The following is a 23,688-nucleotide window of genomic DNA, read 5'->3' as shown; positions in this document are numbered from 1 at the left end:
TTAATAGCCTCTCCCAAATCCGACCCAAAACATAGAGTGAAAATGTATCTCGACCCTACTAATTTGACATTAACATTTTAAATATCAACCAAAAGTGAAATAAAAACACAAAGCATATAGAAAAAAAGGTAAATGCTTATTTTTTTAATATGGTGATGTCTGAAGATTAAGAGTTATTTTCGACGATCTCAATTATAAATATATTTCTCTTACTAAGAAAAAAAAAATGACATAATTGTATTTTGGTTTGGTCTAACAAGGAGGAAGGATATCAAAATTAAAAGACAATAACAATTTTAGCCTAACTTAATAGGTATCAAAGTATTTTTCAATGAAACAGACACCACTGAGAGCTAACCCAATATGTTATCACTCCTGATACCTTCACGTGATACTTGACTTTAGATTAATCTCCTATCGCACTGAGAGCAATTCATAACGGATGTCTTTCACGGAAGCTGCTCTCAACCTGGTGTTGGGGGCAGCCTACTACCCTATCTCCTCCTTACCCCATTACATATGAGAATAGGGTCAGCTATATCCTATCCCAAATCCAACCCAAAACATAGAGTGAAAATGTATCTCGACCATACTAATTTGACATTAACATTTTTAAATCTTAACTAAAAGTGAAATAAAAAAAGGTAAATACCTATTTTTTTAATATGGTGATGCCTGAAGACTAAGGGTGCGTTTGGTTAATGAAATGTAAGATTACCAGTGAGAATAAAAGATTACCAGAGAATAGGATTACTGAGAATGTTGTATTTTGTGTTTGGTTGGTTTAGCATGAATGTAAGATTACCGTGTTTGGTTAGAGGAATAAAAGATTATTAGAATATATATTTAACCAAATTGTCTTTATTATATATTTGTTTTTTAACAAGTTGGAAAATATTTATATATTTTCTTTAAACAAATTAAATTCATAAAATTCATATAAAGGGTAAAATTTTATTTTAACCCCTAAACTTCATATAAAATTTTAATTAGATTTTTTTTGTAAATCTAAAATAGTTTAAGGATAAATTTGTAATTTAACCTTCGTAGAATTTTTATTATTCAATGACAGAAGAATGATATTTTTGAAAAAAAATTAAGGGCATTTTAGTCTAAAACGCCGGTAATCCAACAATACCTAAGGAAAATGATGTAATGACATTTCCGATAATATACCCAAAAAAAATCTACTATTGGTAATAAAGCATTACCGGGAATGAGATTCCCGACCAACCAAACATGAGAATATGGATTCCATTCCTATGGGAATCCCACATTCCCTGAACCAAACATCCTCTAAAAATTATTTTCGACGATCTCAATAATAAATATATTTCTCTTCCTGAAAAAAACAATATAATTATATTTTGATCGAACAATACAGGAAGGATATCAAAATTAAAAGGCAATAGCAATTTTAGCCTAACTTAATAGGTATCAAAGTATTTTTCAATGAACAGACACCAAATTTGAAATTAAGAGACTTGAGAGGAATTGCTTTAAAATTTTGGAGTTTAATATCAACCAATGATAAAAGTACGTGATTTTCGATATTTTTTAAAATGTTTTAGAGAAATAACTTGTGGGAGGAGACAAAAGAAAAATCGATAATTAAAATTTTAAAAATATTTTTTATAATAAATTAATTTTGTATTAGTCAGATATTTTTATTATAAACTCAATTTTAATTTAAATTCTATTATCATTCTCTTAAATGTGACGTATCTTAATCTGAATCTAATTTCCTTTTAAATATAACCTTATAAATCAAATACGATATCAAAATTCATCAAATCTAAATCCGAATCAAAACTCATTATCTGTATCCCTTACTTTCCAATGATTTATGTCATTTTGTTGGTATGAATTTACTTGCCAGAAATGGAAACATCATTTATCATATAACCACCCTAATCTGTCATTTTGTGTAATTCTGTTGTACGATATCTTAATATAAGGTTAAAGAAAGGCGCAACTGAAAATTTTAATATTGTTTTAACATTTCTGGTAAAGTGCTACCTAAAATATTTTTTTTACTGAAAATGTTAATTTCGATACGTAAAATAATATTTATGATATTAACATTTATGATAAAAAAAAATAATATTTTAGGTATCACTTTATCAAAAATATTAAAAAATATTAACATTTCCGGTAATGTATTTTTTAACATTATATTAGGATGCATTTTTTAGACATCCTGTACATCTTTCTCTTTTCTTTACCTGACAATGAATTAGTGATTTAATTTTAATATTTTATTTATGAAACGCTAGAAGTACTATTAAATGGAGATGTTAATATAACAACAAATGACGATTTTTTAAATAATAAAAATTCACTAAACTCATTCAATACTCGGGTGGATGTGATAAAAATTAAACTTTAATTATAAAATATAAAATACTGAAAATTAAAAATGATTATTGCATGTATTCATGATAAAAAATATTAACTTTATAAGCGGTATTAAAATAGTGATAATTATTATATTATTTTTATTTTAAATTGATCATATTTCTATTATATTTATGAAAAATATTTTCATTATTTATGTATCAAAAGATTATTTAAATATCAATGTCTTAATCCACTTTTTCGGTTAACTTTTTCAGATAATACAGTTGAGTTTTTTATTTCATAAAATAATGCATTTTGGAATTATTTCTTCATCCATTGAAAGAAATAATTTCGAAAGTGTATTATTTTACGAAATAAAAAACTATTATTGAAAAATTCAGCCGTATTATGATAATATGAAAAATATATAATTATGAAAATTATATAATAAAAAAGTTTAACAGCTAAATTGGAAGAAAAGTATGTGTCGAAGATGCTACAGTTGGAGATGACATGAGTGGGAACATGACAATTTTGCATAAACCAAAACGTATTGACCCTTTCCCAATTGTCCGTATACCTAAACCAACTAAACTATCCCCGTTTCTAACTTAAATTCTGCCGATTCAAATTCTCAATTTCTCTATTTCAAGCTCTGCAACCTCCTCCAGTCTCAAACTAAGGTAATTATTTTACTTTATTCTTTTTAATGTTTGAATTTAGCGATATGGTGACGATCAGCTGGTAGTTGAGATTTTTATTTCGGATTTTAGTTTGATTAATTAGTTAAACCTTATTTAAGTTAAACTGTTATTTTTAATGATTTGATCTGGATATTGAGGCAGTGTGAGCTTCTTAATTAGTGAATTCGTTATATTTTTATGATTTTTTGTCAAGTAAAGGTGTAAATCATGTGAACTGTGAGAGGTTGGTTAGAACTGAGATATTGCAGAGGTAGACATGAGTTGCGGTTGTTTCGGTGGATCAGTTGTTCAGCGTAAACGGAGCACCGCTCCGTCCACCACCGGCGGTATAGAAGGTGAGGATTCTCTTTAGACTTAAAATATTATCGTCTAGAATTTTTCTTTTTTGAATTTTATAGAGTTATTACATTTTGATTTACTGCTTGTTCAAGAATTGTATTTCGGTTTGTTCTGTATTTTAAACATTATTATTGTGTTTAAAATGTTTGAAAAAAAATTCAGAGCAATTGCTTCGGAGAGTCGATCATTTCTCATACAATCAATTAAGATCAGCCACAGATGATTTTCACTCAAGCAATAAAATAGGGCGTGGAGGTTTTGGAACCGTTTACAAGGTGCTTTAAATTTACTTATATTTATTAGTTTATTACAAGGTGCTTTAAATTTACTTATATTTATTAGTTTATCTAATCAAATTATGCAGACTCAAATCTAAATTAACACGTTAATTGATTAGTGAAAAGTTGAGAACCTTGACGCTGGAATGTTTCGTAGAAACTATTTTATCTATGCTATTCTGAGTTCTTATTTTTCTTTATTATCTCCTCCAATTACCCTTCAAATGCATAGAAAAACTCAAAAAGAAATGAAACGAATATACCTGAATTCGATACATACCGGTACCCAAAACTCACACCGAGTTTGAGGAATATAGGCTTTAACTATGCATATTTTTCCTTTCAGTTTTATATTTTCTTATGTTATTGGAGGACCTTTATATCTTGTTGACTGCTGTGCACAATCACAGGGATATCAGCAAATCCTTTAGTACTGCTTAAAGTTTGATTTGATAATATTAGTACTGCTTCTAACTTCTATTGATTTGAATCCAAGTTCATCATTGCTATGTTTTGGCTTAGAACTGATTTCATAAAAGATTGAGAACATTAGAGAACTAAAACATGGACTTATTAACAGAAATTTAGCTTTCTGTTGCAACCTTCAATGGTGGCAGACTTAAACTAGAGGCTAGCTAGACCTAGAGGGTCAGGAATCTACAAGCTCGAATGTGATTTCCTAATATCGATTCCTTCGTTAAGACATTCTAGCGTTCACTTGTGAGTCAAACTTGGTGTCTGACTAATTATATATATGTTGCTAGGGAATTCTAAAAGATGGAACTGAAATTGCCGTGAAGACACTTGCTGCCCAATCAAAACAGGGAGATCGTGAATTTTTGACAGAGATCAATACTATATCAAATGTCAAGCATCCAAACCTTGTAGAGCTGATCGGATGTTGTATTCAAGGAGCGAACCGGATATTGGTCTATGAATATGTTGAAAATAAGAGTCTTGATAAAGTTTTATTAGGTAAGATGGTCTGAAGTTTGTGTTTCAATGGTGGCCAATAACATTGAGGAAGACTTGATTATCATTTTTGAATTCCTTGGTTTTCAGATCAAAGGAGTACAAATATTGAATTTGATTGGAGCAAGAGATCAGCTGTTTGTATAGGTATTGCTAGGGGTCTTGCTTTCCTTCATGAAGAACTTGTTCCCCATATTGTTCATAGAGACATCAAATCTAGTAACATACTTCTCGACAAAGACTTAAACCCTAAAATTGGAGATTTTGGGTTGGCGAAACTTTTTCCAGATAATATCACTCATATTAGTACCAGAATAGCGGGAACAACGTAAGTCGCTGCTTCTTTATCTGCTCTTCTTCTACGTTAGATTATTTTTCTGCTCTGTTTTCCTTTGAGGCTTTTTGTATTGTCATCCAGTATTTGACTTCTTTGAGAAGTCATTCTCAACATAGAATATAAAGATCCTAATCACCTTAGCATTGTCTTTGAAACCGAAGATGCTTTCATAGATTCACGTTTATTTTGCACACTTTGACAGCTCAAGGGGGAAATGGAATCTGTATAATCAGCATCACCTACATGTGAACAAATCCTTGCTTAATGTTGGGACAAAAAATTGATTTGGATAGCATTTGTATTTGCTTTCTTTATTTTCTTTAATGAGCATATTGTAGCTGAACTCGAACCTGATATCAAACAAGCTAAATTGCATAGCAAGTAGTAGGGAAAGAACTTAGTACATGCTTTATCCAAAGCTTCTCCATTATCCTATTTCCCTTATGGGTTTGGACTAAGTTTCCGTAGTATGGATAATCAGCATTTCAGCCACTGAATCTGTGAAGAAAATGCTGGATCTCTTGGTTTTTGTTTCTGATGAAACCCAAATCTCTAAAATAAAATTTGTATAATGATGAAAAGGGAAAGGTGATGATTTGTGCTTTTACTTCATTCTGTGCAGTGGTTATCTGGCCCCGGAATATGCTTTGGGTGGTCAGTTAACCATGAAGGCTGATGTTTATAGCTTCGGTGTACTTGTACTCGAAATCATTAGTGGCCGAAGCAGCTCAAAGACCGACTGGGGAGGCACGGGGATGCTACTCTTGGAATGGGTACGTGTTTATTTTTGTTTACGATATTTCTGTAGTTTTACCTTGTATCATTCTTCAATGTATTCAACATATTATTATTGTTTGCTTTGATAGGCATGGCAGCTCCATGAAGAAGGCAAGCTCCTCGAGCTTGTGGATCCTGAGCTCGGAGAATTCCCGGAGGAAGATGTCCTTAGGTACATGAAAGTAGCCTTTTTCTGCACGCAAGCAGCAGCCAATCGAAGGCCTTTAATGAGCCAGGTTATTAAAATGCTGGTACGAAATGTTCGGCTGAACGATAAAGAACTTATGGCACCAGGATTCTTTCAAGATGGAGGGGCATCTTCGAGTAAGAAGTCGATCGAATCGTCTGCCATGTCAAGCATTCAGATGAGTTCTGTTCCTGTCACTATCACTGATGTTACCCCCAGGTGAGCATCCAAGTGTTCTTTTTCTTTTCCTTTTTTCCGGCTATGCAGCCTTGAAAGCACAGCAAGAGGGCGTGGAGTTGTAGACTTTTTTTTTTTAATATAGGAAAATGAGGCTGAAAGCCTGATGTTGGCGCTGAATATCCCGTTAGTTTTAGTTATTAGTTTTGCAGTTTTTCTTGTTATATTTTGTTAATGATTATTATTAAAATTAACACAAGCTAAAGGGAAATCTTATTTGAAGGCATTCTTCATTCACAATCAGCTCTAATTACACCGTTATCCTATTTAATTTTAGGAAATTTTTTATATACATCAAAATTTTATTATTGGGGATGATTTCACGTTTTTAAAAAGTCATTGAGGAAACGATCGGAAGATGAATATTTTGCATCTATAAATATTTTGGATTTATAGTGATTTTACTTTTAATTAATTTTATTTTTACTATTTTAATTATTCACCCTAAATTTATTAAATTTGTGTACCTTTAAAGATAAGATATAATTTTACATATTCTTGAGAAGTCTTAAAATTTTGACTATTAAATTTGAATACCTTTAAAGACTTAATATAATTAATATAAGTAAAATGACTTTTTTGGCCCAATACGGCTGGCTAGAAAAAAATTAGAGAAATATAGTACCACCTTGACTTTTAATTTAATTTGGGATATACGGTATTTGTTATAATATATAGAACTCGTCACTTCGAGATGATATTTTACCCTTATGTGAGAAAAATTTCATAAAAAAATTAAATTTTATTAGAACTCGTCATCTCAACATTACGAGTTCCTAAATACTGTAGTAAATACCATAGATCTCCAATTACAAGTGAAGGTCTCCTATTTCCCTAATTTTTTTCCTCTCTTCCCTATTAAGCCAAAAAAAACCATGTAAAATTCCTTGCACCAATATCATTAAAAAAATGAAGCAAATTATCACTTATCATTTTCTTATAAAGTAAATTCTTAATATTTTTTATCTTTAGGGTTTTGCCCTTTTTTCTGTCCGATGGCACGTCTTAGGGTTTTGTTCTTTTCGTTTTCTTACTATTTCGACGTTTTTGTTTGCAACGTTTGGTGTGGTTTCTGATTCTTATTCTCGATGGGTGATTTGGAATAGTAGATGGATAATCTTCAATTGAATGAGGCGGAGGAGGATGTTTTGGAGTTGGACTCGGGGGAGAAAGATTCACTTATCTCCTATGATAATTGTTTCGTTGGTACTTTCTTAACGTCTAGTATGATAAACTTCCAGGTTATGAGGACTACGCTAGAAAATGTTTGGCATATGATAGGAGGCATATCCATATCGAATTTGGGGGAGAGTCGGTACTTGTTTCGTCTCTATCATGTTGTTAATGCTGATAGAATTGCTTTGGATGGCCCTTGGTATTTTAACTCCCACTTGTTGGTTTACATAGATTAAGTGTATCCGTTGGTTATGCCGTTGCATTTTGTTGGTTTTTTGGGTTAGGATAGTTGATTTTCCTGTGGGTTTTGTTTCGAAAAATGTTGTAAAGAATCTCGGAAATTTCATTGGACAATTTCTGGAATATGATGCTTCGACTGTGACATTGAGCTACAAGAGTTGTATTTGTATACATGTGCGAGTGGATGTTCGTCAACCACTTAAGAGGAAAAAGAAGATAGATTTATAGGCTGAGAAGCAAGGGTATACGTTGTTTCAATATGAAAAATTGAAGCTTTTCTGTTTTCTTTATGGCAAATTGGGGCATGAGGATGGGTTTTGTGCCCTTCGTATTTTAAGGAGAAGAAGGAGCTGGTATTTCAATGGGATGTGTTGTTGAGGGCACCACCACGTCAAAGAGGGAATCTACATAGCCTTTAGCTACGAGAGGATGATGGTGAGGACAAATCAAGCTCAATTTGAGGATTTGTGCGAAGTGGAAGGGCTGATGTTAAATATACGGGTGTGGTTAAGGGGGCTAATTTAGCGATGGCAACTAAAGTTAATGCTATGGGAACACATAATATGTCATTAGGGGAAGCAAACTGTCAGTTAGCTAGATAGACGTCTTCAGATGTCATAATGATTGGGGTCGATAAGGAGAGTCATATGGACAAGATTGATAGTAACAGACGCCAGCTTTTCGCCCTCAGCCTAATATAACGAGAAAAGGAGTTGGTTTTTCAGGGGAGCAAAATAAACCAGCGGCAGGCCTGTAGAATCAGGCCAGCCAATCTTAATGAAATTCCTAAGTTGGAATGTTAGGGCTTGGGGCAGCCTCAGACGGTTAAATACCTTCGGTATTTGCTAAGGGATGTTAAACCTTCTGTAGTTTTTCTGATGAAAATAAAACTATAAAATAAATATATAGAGATGGTTCGACGGATGTGTGGTTTTCCGAATGGAATTTATGTGAGTTCAATGGGAAGTAGTGGAGGTTTATGTCTTGGTTGGCGAGGTGACTGTGATGTCCATATTTAATCTTATTCAAACGCGCACACCGATGTCTTGATGTCAATAGAAGGTCTTACATGGTGAGTTACTAGTTTCTATGGAGCATCGGAGGAGTACAAAAAAAGGAATATTGGGATATTTTACGTCGTCTGGCACATGGTTCGGATGTCCCGTGGCTAGTTATTGACGACTTTAATGAAATTCTCTTTTCCACAGAAAAGCAATGGGGTGTTTTGCGCAATGAGAGACAAATGAAGGAGTTCAAAAGGGCTTTGGGAGATTGCGGATTGGAAGATATAAGGTACAGTGGATCTTGGTTCACATGGGAAAAAGGAGGAGAGAGGAGACTAATATTAGCACTACAGCAAAACTGATATGTAGCGGCGTTTTTAGCGGCGTTTGGAGAAGAAACGCCACAAAAGTTAAACATATAACAGCGTTTCCAATCGTAGCGCCACAAATTGATACTTTAGCGGCGTTTGTAGTAAAAACGCTGCAATAGAGTTGACATATAGCGGCGTTTTTACAAAAAATGCCGCAATAGGGTGGTAAATTAGCGGCGTTTATACCACAAACGCCACAATAGAGTATAAATTTTGCGGCGATTGAGCCAAAACGCCGCAATAGAGTGGTAAATTAGTGGCGTTTATACCACAAACGCCGCAATATATTACACACATAGTGTCGTTTATTCCTCAAACGCCGCAATAGTGATAATCAATAGTGGTGTTTTTAGACAAACGCCATAATAGTGTTAATCAATAATGGTGTTTTTAGAAAAACGCCGCAATAGTGATAATCAATAGTGGCGTTTTTTAACAAACGCCAGAATAGTGTAATCAATAGTGGCGTTTTTTTTGTATAAACGCCGCAAAATGTTAAATATATAGTCCTCATTTTCTCTTACCCGAACCCTAAAATCATTTAAACTCTTCTTCCCTCAAAGATTCTTCTCTGGTACAACAACAACTCTCAAACGATTCCAAGTGACGTCGTCGTTTGTATGTCCCGGCGACCAAATTGGGCCTCTCACCGACGAACTATAACACAATTGCACGGTTTGATCCATATAGAGTTTACAAGGATGAAAAACTTAACGATGCGTCGTCAAACAAAGAAAACAACTTTCCTACATCCTTTCCCCACGAATGACCAAAACTAAATTCTACTGAACAATATGGCGAAGACTGTTTATGCATAGCTTTAATGTTTCTAAATTGTAATGTATTATGTTGTTAAGCATTTTTATGCATACCTTATGTCTTAATTCAAATGTATGGTTGTTGTTACTTATATAAAGCTACATATATCAGTGAATTTAGTAGATGTAGAGCAGAAATGATTAGTTGTAAAATGAACTAATATTATGTAAATTAAATGTTATTAGCGACGTTTTTGATAGATTTACTTTTGCGGTATTTGTATCCAAAAACGCCGATAAAGAATAATATTTTAGTGGCGTTTTTTTTATAAAACGCCGTAAATACTCTTAATTTTGTGGCGTTCGGTAAAAAACGCCGCTAAAAAGTTATACTTTAGTGGCGTTTTTGGATACAAACGCCGCAATAGAGTTGTTATTAGGTGGCTTTTTTAATAAACACCGCAATAGAATAGTTCCTTAGTGGCGTTTTCGTAAAAAAATGCAGCAATAAAATAGTTCCTTTGCGGCGTTTTTATTAAAAACGCCGCAATATCCTGATATATAGTGGCATTTGTATAAAAACGCCAGTATTGACATGTACAAACGCGGCGTTTATGTTAAAAGCGCAGCCATTACATGCTACAGTAGCGGCGTTTGTATAAACAAACGCCGCAATAGTTAAACAATTTAATACCCATCATTCCAAATCCCTAATTTTCGTACCCATTTACTGAATATCGTTCATAACATTCTCTACCAGCGCAAACTTCTCCACCAGTGCAACCACCACCAGCGCAGCCTCACGTTGTCGTTGACCTTGCGTCCTTGACAACCCTTCTCTAATTTGGGTCCTACCAAAAGTTTCTCCACCAACGCAGCCACAGAATCGAAACGGTTAGTCAACCTTGAACCATCGATCGACCGAATTAAGGGTTGATTGATTTTTATTTGTTTCAAATTTTATGACAATTGAGTTTTGTAGTTGGAGATTGAATACCTGCATTTGTTCAAAAAAAAATTATTCTTGCCCTCGTTCAAAACATATTAGGTTTCTTGTAAATTCAAAAACTTTACAAATATAAGAAAACAACTGAAAATTACAGAATAATTCTAATATTTCAAGTTCAAAACTTCACAAAAACATGAAGTTACAGAGAATAAAACAGAGATATTAGTAACATCAGCAGTAAAAGTAGTTAATGTTCAGCAAAAGTTGCTACAATTAAACATTGTTACTGTTAGCATGAAAAAACCACAGGAGTATACACAATTTTGAAAGGAAATGTACAGATAAAAATTTGATGACATCACTGAAATCATTAAATAAATAAAATGGCGTTTCTTTAAAAACAAAGAGAGAAGATCAAACCTTTGCCTCACTTTAGCATGTTGAACCAATTTCATTATATGTTGTGAATTGTGTACAAAGAATTCAGCCGTGTGTGGAGGGGGTCTAAATCCCCAATCTGAAACTTGGATAAAAGCTTGGTAAGTGACATGTACCTTAGGAGTATGGAGTAATGTGGTAGATAAGTATAGGACTTAAGTGTTATATTGTATAAATTGTAGTTTGCACAATGTTATATGTTTTAGTGTCAAGTATTCTATTTAAAATTTAGAGTTTATGATTTTAGGGTTTAAGGTTTAAATTTTAGGTTTTAGAATTTAAAGTTTTATATTGTAGTGTTTAGCATTAAAATAGACATATTATATAAATTATTTGTTACACAATATGTATATCAAATACTTTCTCTAAATTAAGACTCGATATGTCACTCAAATACAAAAAAAAAATCAAATTTATTCAGTAAGAGTCTTTAGAATTTATTTAGCAATCTCAGTTAGAAATTGAGAAATCTTGTTAACTAGAAATCTTTGTACGGAAGAAGGAAAAGAGGGGTGGGGGTGAGAATCTGGAGCCTAGACAGTGAGAGCCTATATCGTGTTTGTATATGATCTAATTACTTTTCAATCTCAATACTTTTAAAAGCTCTTATTGAATTGTTGAGTGGAATGTAATGTTTGTGTTAATTCAAATCAGTATAAAAGTCTAGTCTCCATAATGGTCCGTTCATATGTTCTGTTTTTGTTAACATTTATGTAATTATCTGTTTCTTTTTACCTTTTTAACTTGCGGTTGGGTTGATAAAAGCGTGTGTCTTGATTAGTTATTCATTGGTTTGGTATGCTTCAGTTTGTATTTATACACTTTTGAAGCAACGAAAATAAGGTAGAAGTATTTCTACTTTGTGTAATGTGGTACTATATAAAAGCCATTAACTTTTCTAACCTGCTTATAAAAAATATTTCTTCCTAATTTATATAGGAGATCTTCTTGTCCAGTTTAAGTGCTTTGTAGCCTGAACTTTGCATTACTGCAGCATATGGGAATATTTTACCCACCAAGTTTTTCAACATTCTACCATTAGGTTAGTCTATGATATTTTTGTTAATGGATTTGGAGTTTAATGTTTCTGCTTGTTTGCCATGTCTATGTTTGTGCTTGTCTAATGTTTATTCTCCAGTCAACAAACACTGCAACTATTTTTTCTTTGAATGTATAGTAGTAATGTTATCTTTATTGATTCAACTTTCCATAAATGCTAGACTTCTAGTTTCTTTCATAAAAGATTGTTTCTAGTTTTGTTGACTTGAACTTGTGAAGCATCTACCACTTAGCAGGGAGGTTTTTCATTGTAGTTGGTGTCTTAACTATGCCAACTATATGTATTGTCAGATATTTGCATTATTAAAAATCTTTTGGTATTAAGAACAATGATATTGTTAAGGATAAATGATGTGCTATCTTACTTGAGAAGTTGCAACGCATCCTTCTGTCTTCTCAGGAACAGTCAACAAACACCCAAGTCTACTGCCTTTGTACCGTCGTGCTGCCCCTGTTCAAAGATCACTTCAGGTTCCTCGCTATAAATTTCATTGTAATTATGAGTGCATATAATATTTGTCATGGAAGTTTATCAATATTTCTCTTGTCATGGAAGTTTATATTTTCTTGATTACATTTGATACCTTGGTAGTACTTAAGACACTTATACAAACCTATGTTCAATGTTAGTTTATGATTTGATCATCAATAGAAGTATGTTAAAGTTTAATTTTTCCTAGAAATGTTGTTTGGGAATTTGCTTTGATTTTAGTAGAGGAGACATTGGGAGATAAAGACAAAACGACTGTAGCATCCATTGAATTCCTCGCAATACCTCTCATCATTTGCAAATTACTTGCTAACTCTTTGGCATTTTCCTTATTATTATGTCAAACAAGACAATAATGAATCAATCAAGTGATCAATCTAAATTAGTAGGATACTTTATTTTACATATTGTTTCTTGCATGAATATAGGGCTTTGATGGAGGAGATGCTTGAGTGTATGTGTGGGGAGAGATTTGGGGGTTCATTATGTGAATTTTTAAATTGAATTCTTCATGTTATAAATTACTTTAAATTAAAATATTGAAAAGTTGTCGAGTCAGAAAAAGATGCTAAATAAGTTTAAGATTTAAGTCTAACATAAACCAGAAATTACAATATTCCTCTAGTGTCAATTTATTATGATGTGAAATTAAATGTAATGCTTCTGTTTAGGTTCTAAATTTATCTATAATATTAGCAATTAACATTTGAATTTGAATTAAATTGGAAGTACTGAAGAGCCAAATGGAGAAGCGGCAAAGTTTTACAAGTTGCTGAATGAAATGAATGAACAACTTTATGAGGGATCAAAGTTTTCAAAGCTTTCTTTCTGCATTCGTCTTTTCCACTTAAAATGTCTAGGAGGGTGGACTGGTAACTCCTTTACGCAATTGTTGGAGTTACTAGGAGAAGTGTTTCCTTTTACAAAAATCTCTCAATCATGCAAAGATATTAAGAAAATGATAAAAGATTTGGGTCTTGGATATGACAAAATTCATAGTTGTCTGAATTATTATATGTTGTATTGGGGTGATCGAAAAAATCATGACTCTTGCCATGTTTGTGGAAAATCTTGATGGATGATTAGGGAGGCAAAAAATGTTACTGAGGATGAAGCTCAAGCACGATCAAGAAAGAAACCGATTAAGATTTTGCGATATTTTCCTCTCATACCTAGGCTACAAAGAATGTTTATGTCCTCCAAGACTGCTGAGTCTATGAGGTGGCATCATGATGGCAGAACCGATGATGGATTATTACGGTATCCTACGGATTTTTTAGCTTGGAAGTCATTTGACAACAAGTATCTAAGTTTTGCGAGAGATCCTCGAAATGTCAGGCTCGGTCTTGCAACTGATGGGTTTAATCCATTCAAAATCATGAGTACTTCGTATAGTACTTGGCCTGTTGTACTTGTTCCATACAATTTGCCTCCCTGGAGTTGCATGAAACAATCATCTTTCATCTTATCCATGATAATCCCCGGCGAGAAAGGCCCCAGAAATGATATTGATATTTACATGCAGCTGCTAATTGCAAAGTTGAAACAGTTATGGGAAAGGGTCGAAACGTACGATGTGTTGACGAAGGAGAACTTTAATTTACGCGCGATTTTATTATGGACAATTAATGATTTTCCTGCGTATGCAAATTTATCGGGTTGGAGTACCAAAGGTCGTTACGAATGTCCTTGTTGTGCTGTAGAAACATGTTCGAAGTGGTTGGTTAATGGAAATAAGTTCTCTTATATGGGACATCGTCGGTGGTTACCTGATAATCATAGATTTAGAAGTCAAAAGAATATGTTTGATGGTGATGAAGAGTTTCGAAATGCTCCTGACCAAACAACCGGTTCTCAAATATTCAGAATGTTGAAAAATATCAATTTTACTTATGGAAAGATGAATCAACCAAGTAGTGCACGATCAAAGAAAAATGCAAAGTAAGTCAATGAAAAGGTTAAAGTTGACGAACAAACTAATGATGAGTCTGATGAAGAGGATGATCTAAACGAGGTAGACTTGTGGAAAAAGAGGGGTATATTTTTCGAGTTGCCTTATTGGAAAAAACATATTTTGAGACATAATCTTGATATAATGCATATTGAGAAGAATGTTTGTGAGAATATTATCGGGACCATTATGAATGATGGCAAAAAATCTAAAGATAATCTTAAGAGTCGACTTGACTTAGTGGACATGGGAATTCATCATGATCTTCATCCGCAATTACATCCGAATGGAATAAATTTCTTGCCGCCATCTATTTTTTCTCTTTCGAAGAAAGAAAAAGAAGTGTTTTGCACGGTGTTGAAGGATATAAAAGTCCCAGATGGGTATGCATCAAACATTTCTCGATGTGTCAATGTTAAAGATCGAAGACTTTATGGTTTAAAGTCACATGATTATCACATATTAATGCAAGATTTACTGTCAGTAGCTATTCGCGGTTGTATGTCGAGTAAGGTGACGTCTTGTATAATTGAACTTTCTAATATAATGAAAGCCATATGTGGGAAAGTTCTAATGGTTGAAGAACTTGATAAACTACAAGATCGAGTCGTCTTGACTTTATGCAACTTGGAGAAAATATTTCCACCTTCATTCTTCACAATTATGGTGTATATGCTAATTCATCTTCCTCACGAAGCAATAGTTGGTGGTCCAGTTTTCTATCGATGGATGTACCCTATAGAGAGGTGTTATTTGAATTACACGTTTCAAATTACTACTGATTATACCTCTCACTCAAATGTATTTACGTAGTATGTTGTTTTGTGTATAGGTTCTTAGGCAAGTTGAAGTCTTATTGTCGTAATAAGCGTTATCTGGAAGGATCAATTGCTGAAGGGTATTTGGCAGAGGAATGTATGGCATTTTGCTCTAGATATTTGGAAGATATTGAAACAAGATGGAATAGACCAAATCTAAATGATGTGTTAAGTACTGATGACTTACCTCAACATTATTTCTTTGGAAGTTATGGTCAACCATTAGGGAAAGTTGAAATTGCACACTAAGATGACACGTCTTGGGTACAAGCACACCGATATGTTCTTTCCATCACGATTCAATAGATCCCTTTTTCACGTAAGTCTTTCAGACCCAATCCTAATGAAATCTCTTTATCTTTTATATTTATCAATATTTAACGACATAATATTCTTTATAGTGAGTTTAAAGAAGTATTGAGATCTTGAGCACGCTCCCGAAGATTAAATCAACGAGAGCTACATAAGTTATTCACATAAACTTTTCATGAATGGTTAGGCCAGACGGTAAGCAACTAAATCTTACGAAACACTTATAAATTATATACGTCTTGCTTTTTATATCGACATCAATACAAATTAATTCACCATTCATGTGTAATAGGTTTGGAGTGGGAGAGAAGTTAGTGAAGAAGTTAAATGGTTTTCTCAAGGTCTGAATAGAATAATTAAAAGATATAATGCCTTCCTCATTAATGGGTTCAGGTTTCACACAAAATCTCGTGAAAGATTAAGAAGGACACAAAATTGTGGAGTCATAGTTACTTCATCAACTACAATTTATGCTTCTGTAAGGGATAATAATCCGCAGGAGGGAGAGGTCGATTATTATGGAAATCTTACGGACATTATTGAGTTAGATTATTATGGAAAACGAAAGGTTGTGTTGTTTCGGTGTGACTGGCTTGATGTAAACAGATGTATAAAAAGATATAAATTCGGGTTTACAATGGTGAATTTCTCTCGATTAATTCACACGGGTCAACGTTTGATGGATGAACCATATGTATTTTCTTCTCAAGTGAAACAAGTATTTTATTGTCACGATCCAATGGCTGACGGTTGGTATGGTGTGCTTCGAAATACTCCTAGAGACTTGATAGACATCGGGGATGGAAGTAGAGATGACATTGAAACAAGATCAGAAAGTTTACCTCTACTACCACAAAACCTAGATGAAACTATCAGTAATACAACACAATTTCAATGGGTTCGGGAGGACGTTGATGAAGATATTTATGACAACTGACATTATATAAGACTTTTGTACGATTTTATATCTTCATTTATTTATTTATTTATAATGTTATAACCTTTAACATGTTGTCTTTTAATATATTCATTAATTAATTCATTTTTTATTACTCATGTTTGTTTATTATAGATATCATGCCGAGGAGAAAAATAAATGATTTGCGGGTTGTTCGAGCTTTTGAAGACCATGAAGAAAGAAATAACGAGGAATCGAATGCACTTGAGTCTTCCAAAGTTCCGGAAACTGTTGAAGAAGACATAGAAATTCAAAGTAATCTTCGAAACATTATTTACTACTTTGTTTATTTTCAAAACTGGCATTTAATAATTTCTTATATAGTTGAAAATGCTGAAACGCACAAGACTCGAGGACGTACAACTTTGAAGGAATTATACCAACTTCCTCCTGGTCATCGTATCAAAGTTTCAAGAAACGATGCCGGACAACCTATTGGCCCAGAATCACGTCTTCTAGTACGTTACTTAGGCATAGTTGGACGTAATGCGAATTTGTTACCGATCAATTACGAGTCATGGCACGAAATGCCTAATAGTAACAAAAATCAAGCGTTGGATTTTATTAAGGTAATAATGTCATTATAATTACATACTCTATAGAAATTCAATACTAATTTATACTTACGGTGCACACTTATTTGTTGTATAGGAGAAATTTTCTTTAGAGGTCTCTGACGATTATGTGAAGCAAACGTTAGGGATAGATGGAGGGATCACAAGAGCTCCTTAAAGAAGAAATACTTCAAGAATGATCTCAGCCTTGAAGAGAAGCTGTAAACAGTCCCACCAGGAATACTAAGGTACCAATGGGAAGATGCAGTCAGATTTTGGAGTTCACAAAAAGGACATATATGATGTATTTTTCAGAAATAATTGTAACGAATTGTAAATTATCATTAAAAGTGGTTGTTTGACATTGTAGGACCGAGAGCATATTGGTGTTGCTAGCAGGCAACAACAAAAGTTTATGCACACGGCTGGATCGAAGAGTTTTGCTTGTATAGCTCATAAGGAGGTATTATAGATTATTGAAATAGTTTTTTTGTATTCCATGTACATACTAACTCATAGTAATTATATTATGGTACATTGTAGGAAAATACATCCGGTTCTAAAGTTGGTCGAATCCAACTCTTCGACATGACACATACGAAGAAGGATGTCACTCCTATGACTGCTGACGCTGCAGAAATTATGGTACATTTTTTGGGTAGATGTTTTAAATTTACTTGACTTTATTTATATTTGTACCATGACATTTTTTATTTTAATTAATTATTCACTTTATTAGGAAAAATTGAGGGAGAAAAAGGCGGAGTATCATGTTACTGCTTCGAGTCAAGGTATTGTTAATGATGATGACATTGAAAACCAAGCTATTAACGATGTTTTGGGTCCTGAAAGATATGGTCGGGTGCGCTGTCAAGGATCATTCGTTACTCCCACCAAATATTTTGGATCCAGTTCATCACAGTACATGTCATCACAGTCTCGATCTTCCCACCAAGAAGTTTGTCGTTTAAAAGAAAAGTTGGCTGAGATGGATCAACAAATGGCTAACTTGAAAAAGGAAAATGAAGCAAGGGAAACAGAGAGAGCATCAGCAGAAGCAGCCAGAGCAGCAGAGAAAGAAGCAGCGACAGCACAGAGAGAAGCAGCATATCAACAGAGATGTGAAGAATTTGAAAAATGACTCAATGATATGATGCTGATGATTCAGAAAATGTAACCTCAGAATCCACCATCGTAGTCTCATTTATGTTATGAGCATTCTACTGAACCTTGTTTAACTGAACTTATATTACGTTAGTGAAAACTTTTATTTATTATATTGGATTTGATATTTTTTATTATGAATATAGAGTTTGATGTTATTATAGTTTTGTTTGTTGGATAATGGAACAGGTTGGAAAAAAAGTTTTGGGGTAATCAAGCATAATTTTTAGGACTATTAAATTCTATGTTATTTAGCGGTGTTTGTAACAAAAAACGCCGCAATATACCTTATATTTAGCGGCGTTTTTATCCTAGAAATGACGCTATATACAGACCTTTACCGGCGTTTTTAGCAAAAATGCCGCAAAACATCAATACCTACTACGGCGTTTGTGAGAAAAATGCCACAAAACATCAAAACCTACTGCGGTGTTTGTGGGAAAACGCCGCAAAACATCAATACCTACTACGTCGTTTGTGAGAAAAACTCCGCAAAACATCAAAACCTACTGCAGCGTTTGTGTGAAAACGCCGCAAAACAGCAACACCTACTACGGCGTTTGTGAGAAAAACACCGCAAAACATCAACATCTACTGCGACGTTTACATCATAACCTATTACGTCGTTTTTTATGACAAACGCCGTTAATTATCAACACCTATTGCGGCGTTTTTCTGAAAAACGCCGCTAAATATCAACACCTATTGCAGCGTTTGTGTACAAACGCCGCTAAATATCAATACCTATTGCGGCATTTTTTGTTAAAAAACGCCGCGAACTTTAGCGACGCTATTTTCAACGACGGTTTTTGCGACGTTTGTCTAAACGCTGTATGTGTTTTAGCGGCGCTTATAAACGCCGCTAAAGGTAAAAAACGCCGCAAAAAGCCTGTTTTGCTGTAGTGTAAGGAAAGATTGGACAGAGGGGTGGCCAACCCTAAATGGTTTGAACTTTTTCCTAATTTTCCCTGTCTCACCTAGTGCATTCCATTTTTTATAATTGTCCATTGTTGTTAAATTTTACGCCAACAAACCGAGATTGAAGATACTGACATTTTAAATTTGAATCCTTCTGGTTACTGGAGGAGACTTATAAGAGGTCCATCATATATGGGAATCTTCTTCGGGTTTCTTTTTTAGATAGATTAGACTATGTACATGGAGGGATGGATAGATGGTTTTAAAAGTTACAAAGAGAAAAATAAATTACTATGCAGGATCTACAACGTCGACTAAGAAAGTTGGAGGATGCATTCCCACATCGAATAATTTGGGCGATATGATAGACATTAAGTTTCGGCTTAATATGGAGATAGACAAATTTGAATTTTATTGGGAATAAAAGGTAAGGGCTAATGGCTTCGTAATTGATATAATAACACGACATTTTTCCATAAGTATGTGACTCAAAGGGAGCAGAAGAATAAAATTCTTTTTTTGGAATCATCGAATGAGGATTGTTTTGAGGGGGAGTAAAATTAAAGCTGAGGCTCGAAGTTATTTCTTATACCTATTTAGGATTAATGACAATAATGGTGCGTTGCAAATTTTGGAGGGTATCTCCCATTCTATATTGGTAGATTTGAATAATGGCTTGTTGAAGGATTTCTCGTATGAGGGTGCATATTTAGCAATAAAGAGTATTAGTCCTTTAAAAGCTTATGTTTCAGACGGTCTTGGTGTGATATTTTACCATTGGTTTTGACATATCTTTAGCGAGGAGACTGCTCAATTTTGTCTTGGTTTGATCAAAGGGTAGTATGAAATGCAGTCGGTTAATTTGATGCATATTGTTTTGATCCCAAAGGTGAAATCTCCTTCAAAACTTTCACAGTACCGTCATATTAACATGTGCAATGTAATCTTTAAGATTGTTTCCAAAATGATTATAACACGTATGCAGAGTTTACTTAATATTTGTATTGATGACTGTAGAGTACCTTTGTTATTGGTCGACATATTACATATAATATTATCTCAACTTATGAGCTCCTTCACACGTTTGTGAACAAACAATCAGGGAGGAGAAATTATTTTTCCCTTAAGCTAAGTATGAGCAAGGCATACGATCAGGTGGAATGGTCGTATCTATGAGAGGTGATGGCTAGAATGGGTTTCGCACACGGCTGGATTGAGATCGTTAGACGATGTGTTAGTTCGATCTCCTATTTAGTGTTCTTTTTAATTGCCTTTGTAGTAATTTCCATTGACATCTACTTTTTATACGTTTATGTCATTGGAATTTATGAATGCTTATAACTAGGGTAGCGGAGTAGTGTTGCCTTAGTTTAGGTTTTAACCCTTTTGACTTTATTCCTTCTCGTAGCTTGCTATCGCTGACTTCTGTGTATCATTCTTTGCCTATGAAGACTGTTCAACTATTTATTTATTTATACATGCATTGTATTTTATCTTTATTTTTAATTTTCTTATTGCCGGAGGTCTTCAACGGAAGCTGCTCTCAACCTGGCGTTAGGGGCAGCCTACTACTCTACCTCCCCCTTACCCCATTGCATATGGAATAGGGTTTTGTTGTTGTTGTTGTTGTTGTAATGGAGTTGTGGGGGAGGTTTTTCGTTTAGTGTGTGGTCTTCTCCAAGGTGATCCACTTAACCCCTCTCTTTTCCTTATATGTAGTGAAGTATTATCCTCTTTCATAAGACAAGCACGAAGTATGAGATAGTTGAAAGGTGTCAGGATTAACACATATGCATCGAAGTCATGCATATTCTTTTTATGGATGATTGTCTTCTCTTTAGAGAAACGAATGTGTAACACCCTAATCCAGTCCGACTCGACGATCATTAGATCATGATGCCACACGGGACCACCTAAGTGGCTAACCCATTTTTTTTAAATAACTAAGTATAAAACATCGGGTAAAAATCATCCATGGTAAACAAATAAAACATAATAATAAAGTTCACAAATATGAGAAAGCTAATATAATACTGAGTTTAAAACAACATAGTTACGACTGAATACATAAGGGTTCATAACTAGTACATGCCCTCTAAGAATAACTTATGACGTACATTGAATGCTCTGACTGATCTGATTTGCTACACTGGAATGTTTGGCGACGATAACTCCCCATGAACGACATTTTAACCTATGTACGGAAACACATTTTGAACGCTAAGCTTACGAGCTTAGTGCCTCACTAATAATTGTACTATACAACATGCATTCACTCAAAGCGCTTGTTGGTGGCATAAATATAAAGACATAATAAGTACTGAACTACTATATTGTGGCTAGCATCATGGAACGACCGAGGGTTCTGCATCTCATAGCTTGTGCACCCCTCTAGCCTACTGAAATACACTTGGGTACTCTAGGGTGAGATTCGAAACTACATTAGAAACGTACACCCAATTAACTTACACCGTCTAGTCTTGGATTATTTGCGCCCAAGTGGCTGTTAAGCGCCTTGGCACTGACTGGGATATCCATATGACTGTCGTATTCTGTTAAAGTGACTAGGGTTTCCTGATTGTGCCCCTAGCATTAAACAAGGCTAGTTTTATGTCATCCTAATTGTTATTATCCTAGTTGTTATGAGTTAATTACTGTTCTCACTTATAGTTTTATTTCATGGTATTTTAATATAAATAGGACCCATCAATCTATCCCTTTAAGCTCTTGGGTTCTCTACCTAGAACTGTCTATGGGTACCGATATTGGACCTTCAGTATCGGTATTGACCCCTTGGGTATTGATACCAACGTCTGGGTATTATTATTGCTAAATGGTCTTAGGTTGAGAAAATAGGTTGGTATCGATACCCGAGATAAAGTATTGATACCCTTGGTCTGTGGTATCGATACTTGCTTGAGTATCGATACTTGTTTGAGTATCGATACCAATTTTAGTTTTGATGTTTTAGAAAATAGTTGAGTATCAATACACCTATGGAGAGTATGAGTATGAGTATATGTATTGATATTATCTTAGTATCGACACCAAATTTGGCTTTGATGTTTTGAAAAATACATAGGTAGTATCGATACCTACCCCTGCTACCGATACCCAATGAAGGAATATCGATATTTCTATCCCTAAACTCTTTGTTATTTCAAGCCTAAAGAATAATATCGATATTGTTCTTTTAGTACCGATACTCATGACCAGAAATATCATATTTTGGGCACGAAAAATACCAACTTTTGACTCAAAACATCCTATTGAGTGTCCCAAATGTTATTAATCTCTTATTGATAAGTGTTCTATTTGATTAATATTTTATTATTAATTAATCCATGTTAGCTCTTTTATAGTGCTAATTTGGATTATTTACTTTAGATTATGTATATGGCTCTACTTCTTAGAAAACAATAATTAAATAACGAATTAAAGCAGATTTATCCTATTTATGGGAATAGTTTGCACCAACTCAGATTGAAAGATCAAGTTAGGCGTCGCTCTAATTAAATAATCCAATCAACAATATCAAAGAAGAAAAACAAGGCAAACCACAATTCTTTAAGAATTAAAAGATGTAATTAAAATCAAACACTTTAGATTTTATTATTTTATTTGGATTTTATTATTTTTATTAGGAATTTTAGTTTACTATTAATTAAGTATTTTAATGTAATTAAAAGTTAGTGTTTTATTTTCATTAACTTATCTCAAAGCTATAAATACCCTTTAGGGGAGAAACTTAAGAGATGTACTAGTGCATAATTCAGTATAGAAATGATTTTGGCTTTATATAATTATTTTCATTTTCATCTTTTCTCTCTTCCACGTGCCAAGTACGAATTCTATCATACTTTGCTAAACTTTTTCTTAGCCTATATTTGAGCTACGATTCAATCCGATCTCGCGAGACTCGCAAAAGCGTTTCATATCTTCATTTTTTAGTTTCAGCAGACAAAGAGATGCAATCGACGTTTTCTTTAAAAATCTCAATACCTTCAATCCAAAGAGTGTACGTTGATTTGATCGAAGTTGTGATCTACAGTTGGGGAGGAGAGTCGACTTGTAACAAATTCAATTCCCTAAGAACAAATTTTGAGGCGGTCTACTAAGAGAAATCAAGATCGAGTTCGATTCTCATCGAGACACCATAATCCGAGCACGAGTTTTTTCATCATTAAAGAAAGAATATGCGTTAACATCGATAGTTGTTGTTAATCTAAACAAGGATTAAATTTCAAAGATTGTCTTTGGGAATTAATTCATCTGAGAAAAGAGTAAGTTACAAGGGTTGGGCCTTGTAAACTGTAACCGGCAAGCACCTGAAGTAAAACTTATTTCAGTGATCGAG

At 33.8% G+C, this 23,688-nt stretch overlaps 1 protein-coding gene across 1 annotated transcript; it reads left to right on the top strand.

Moving 5' to 3' along the window:
• The first annotated feature begins 2,913 nt into the window (after positions 1 to 2,913).
• LOC120204268 (putative serine/threonine-protein kinase) lies at positions 2,914 to 6,291 on the top strand. The gene is made up of 7 exons (XM_039204382.1): positions 2,914 to 3,023; positions 3,243 to 3,379; positions 3,546 to 3,658; positions 4,426 to 4,636; positions 4,724 to 4,961; positions 5,593 to 5,743; positions 5,837 to 6,291. The coding sequence occupies exons 2-7, from the start codon at positions 3,301 to 3,303 to the stop codon at positions 6,155 to 6,157; spliced, it is 1,113 nt and encodes a 370-aa protein (XP_039060313.1). The 5' UTR covers positions 2,914 to 3,023; positions 3,243 to 3,300; the 3' UTR covers positions 6,158 to 6,291.
• Positions 6,292 to 23,688: the final 17,397 nt, after the last annotated feature.

The sequence above is a fragment of the Hibiscus syriacus genome, unplaced genomic scaffold (assembly GCF_006381635.1).
Source record: "Hibiscus syriacus cultivar Baekdansim isolate YM2019G1 unplaced genomic scaffold, ASM638163v2 tig00010533_pilon, whole genome shotgun sequence".
NCBI classification, from domain to species: Eukaryota; Viridiplantae; Streptophyta; class Magnoliopsida; order Malvales; family Malvaceae; genus Hibiscus; species Hibiscus syriacus.
This window is presented reverse-complemented; position numbering and strand designations above follow the sequence as displayed.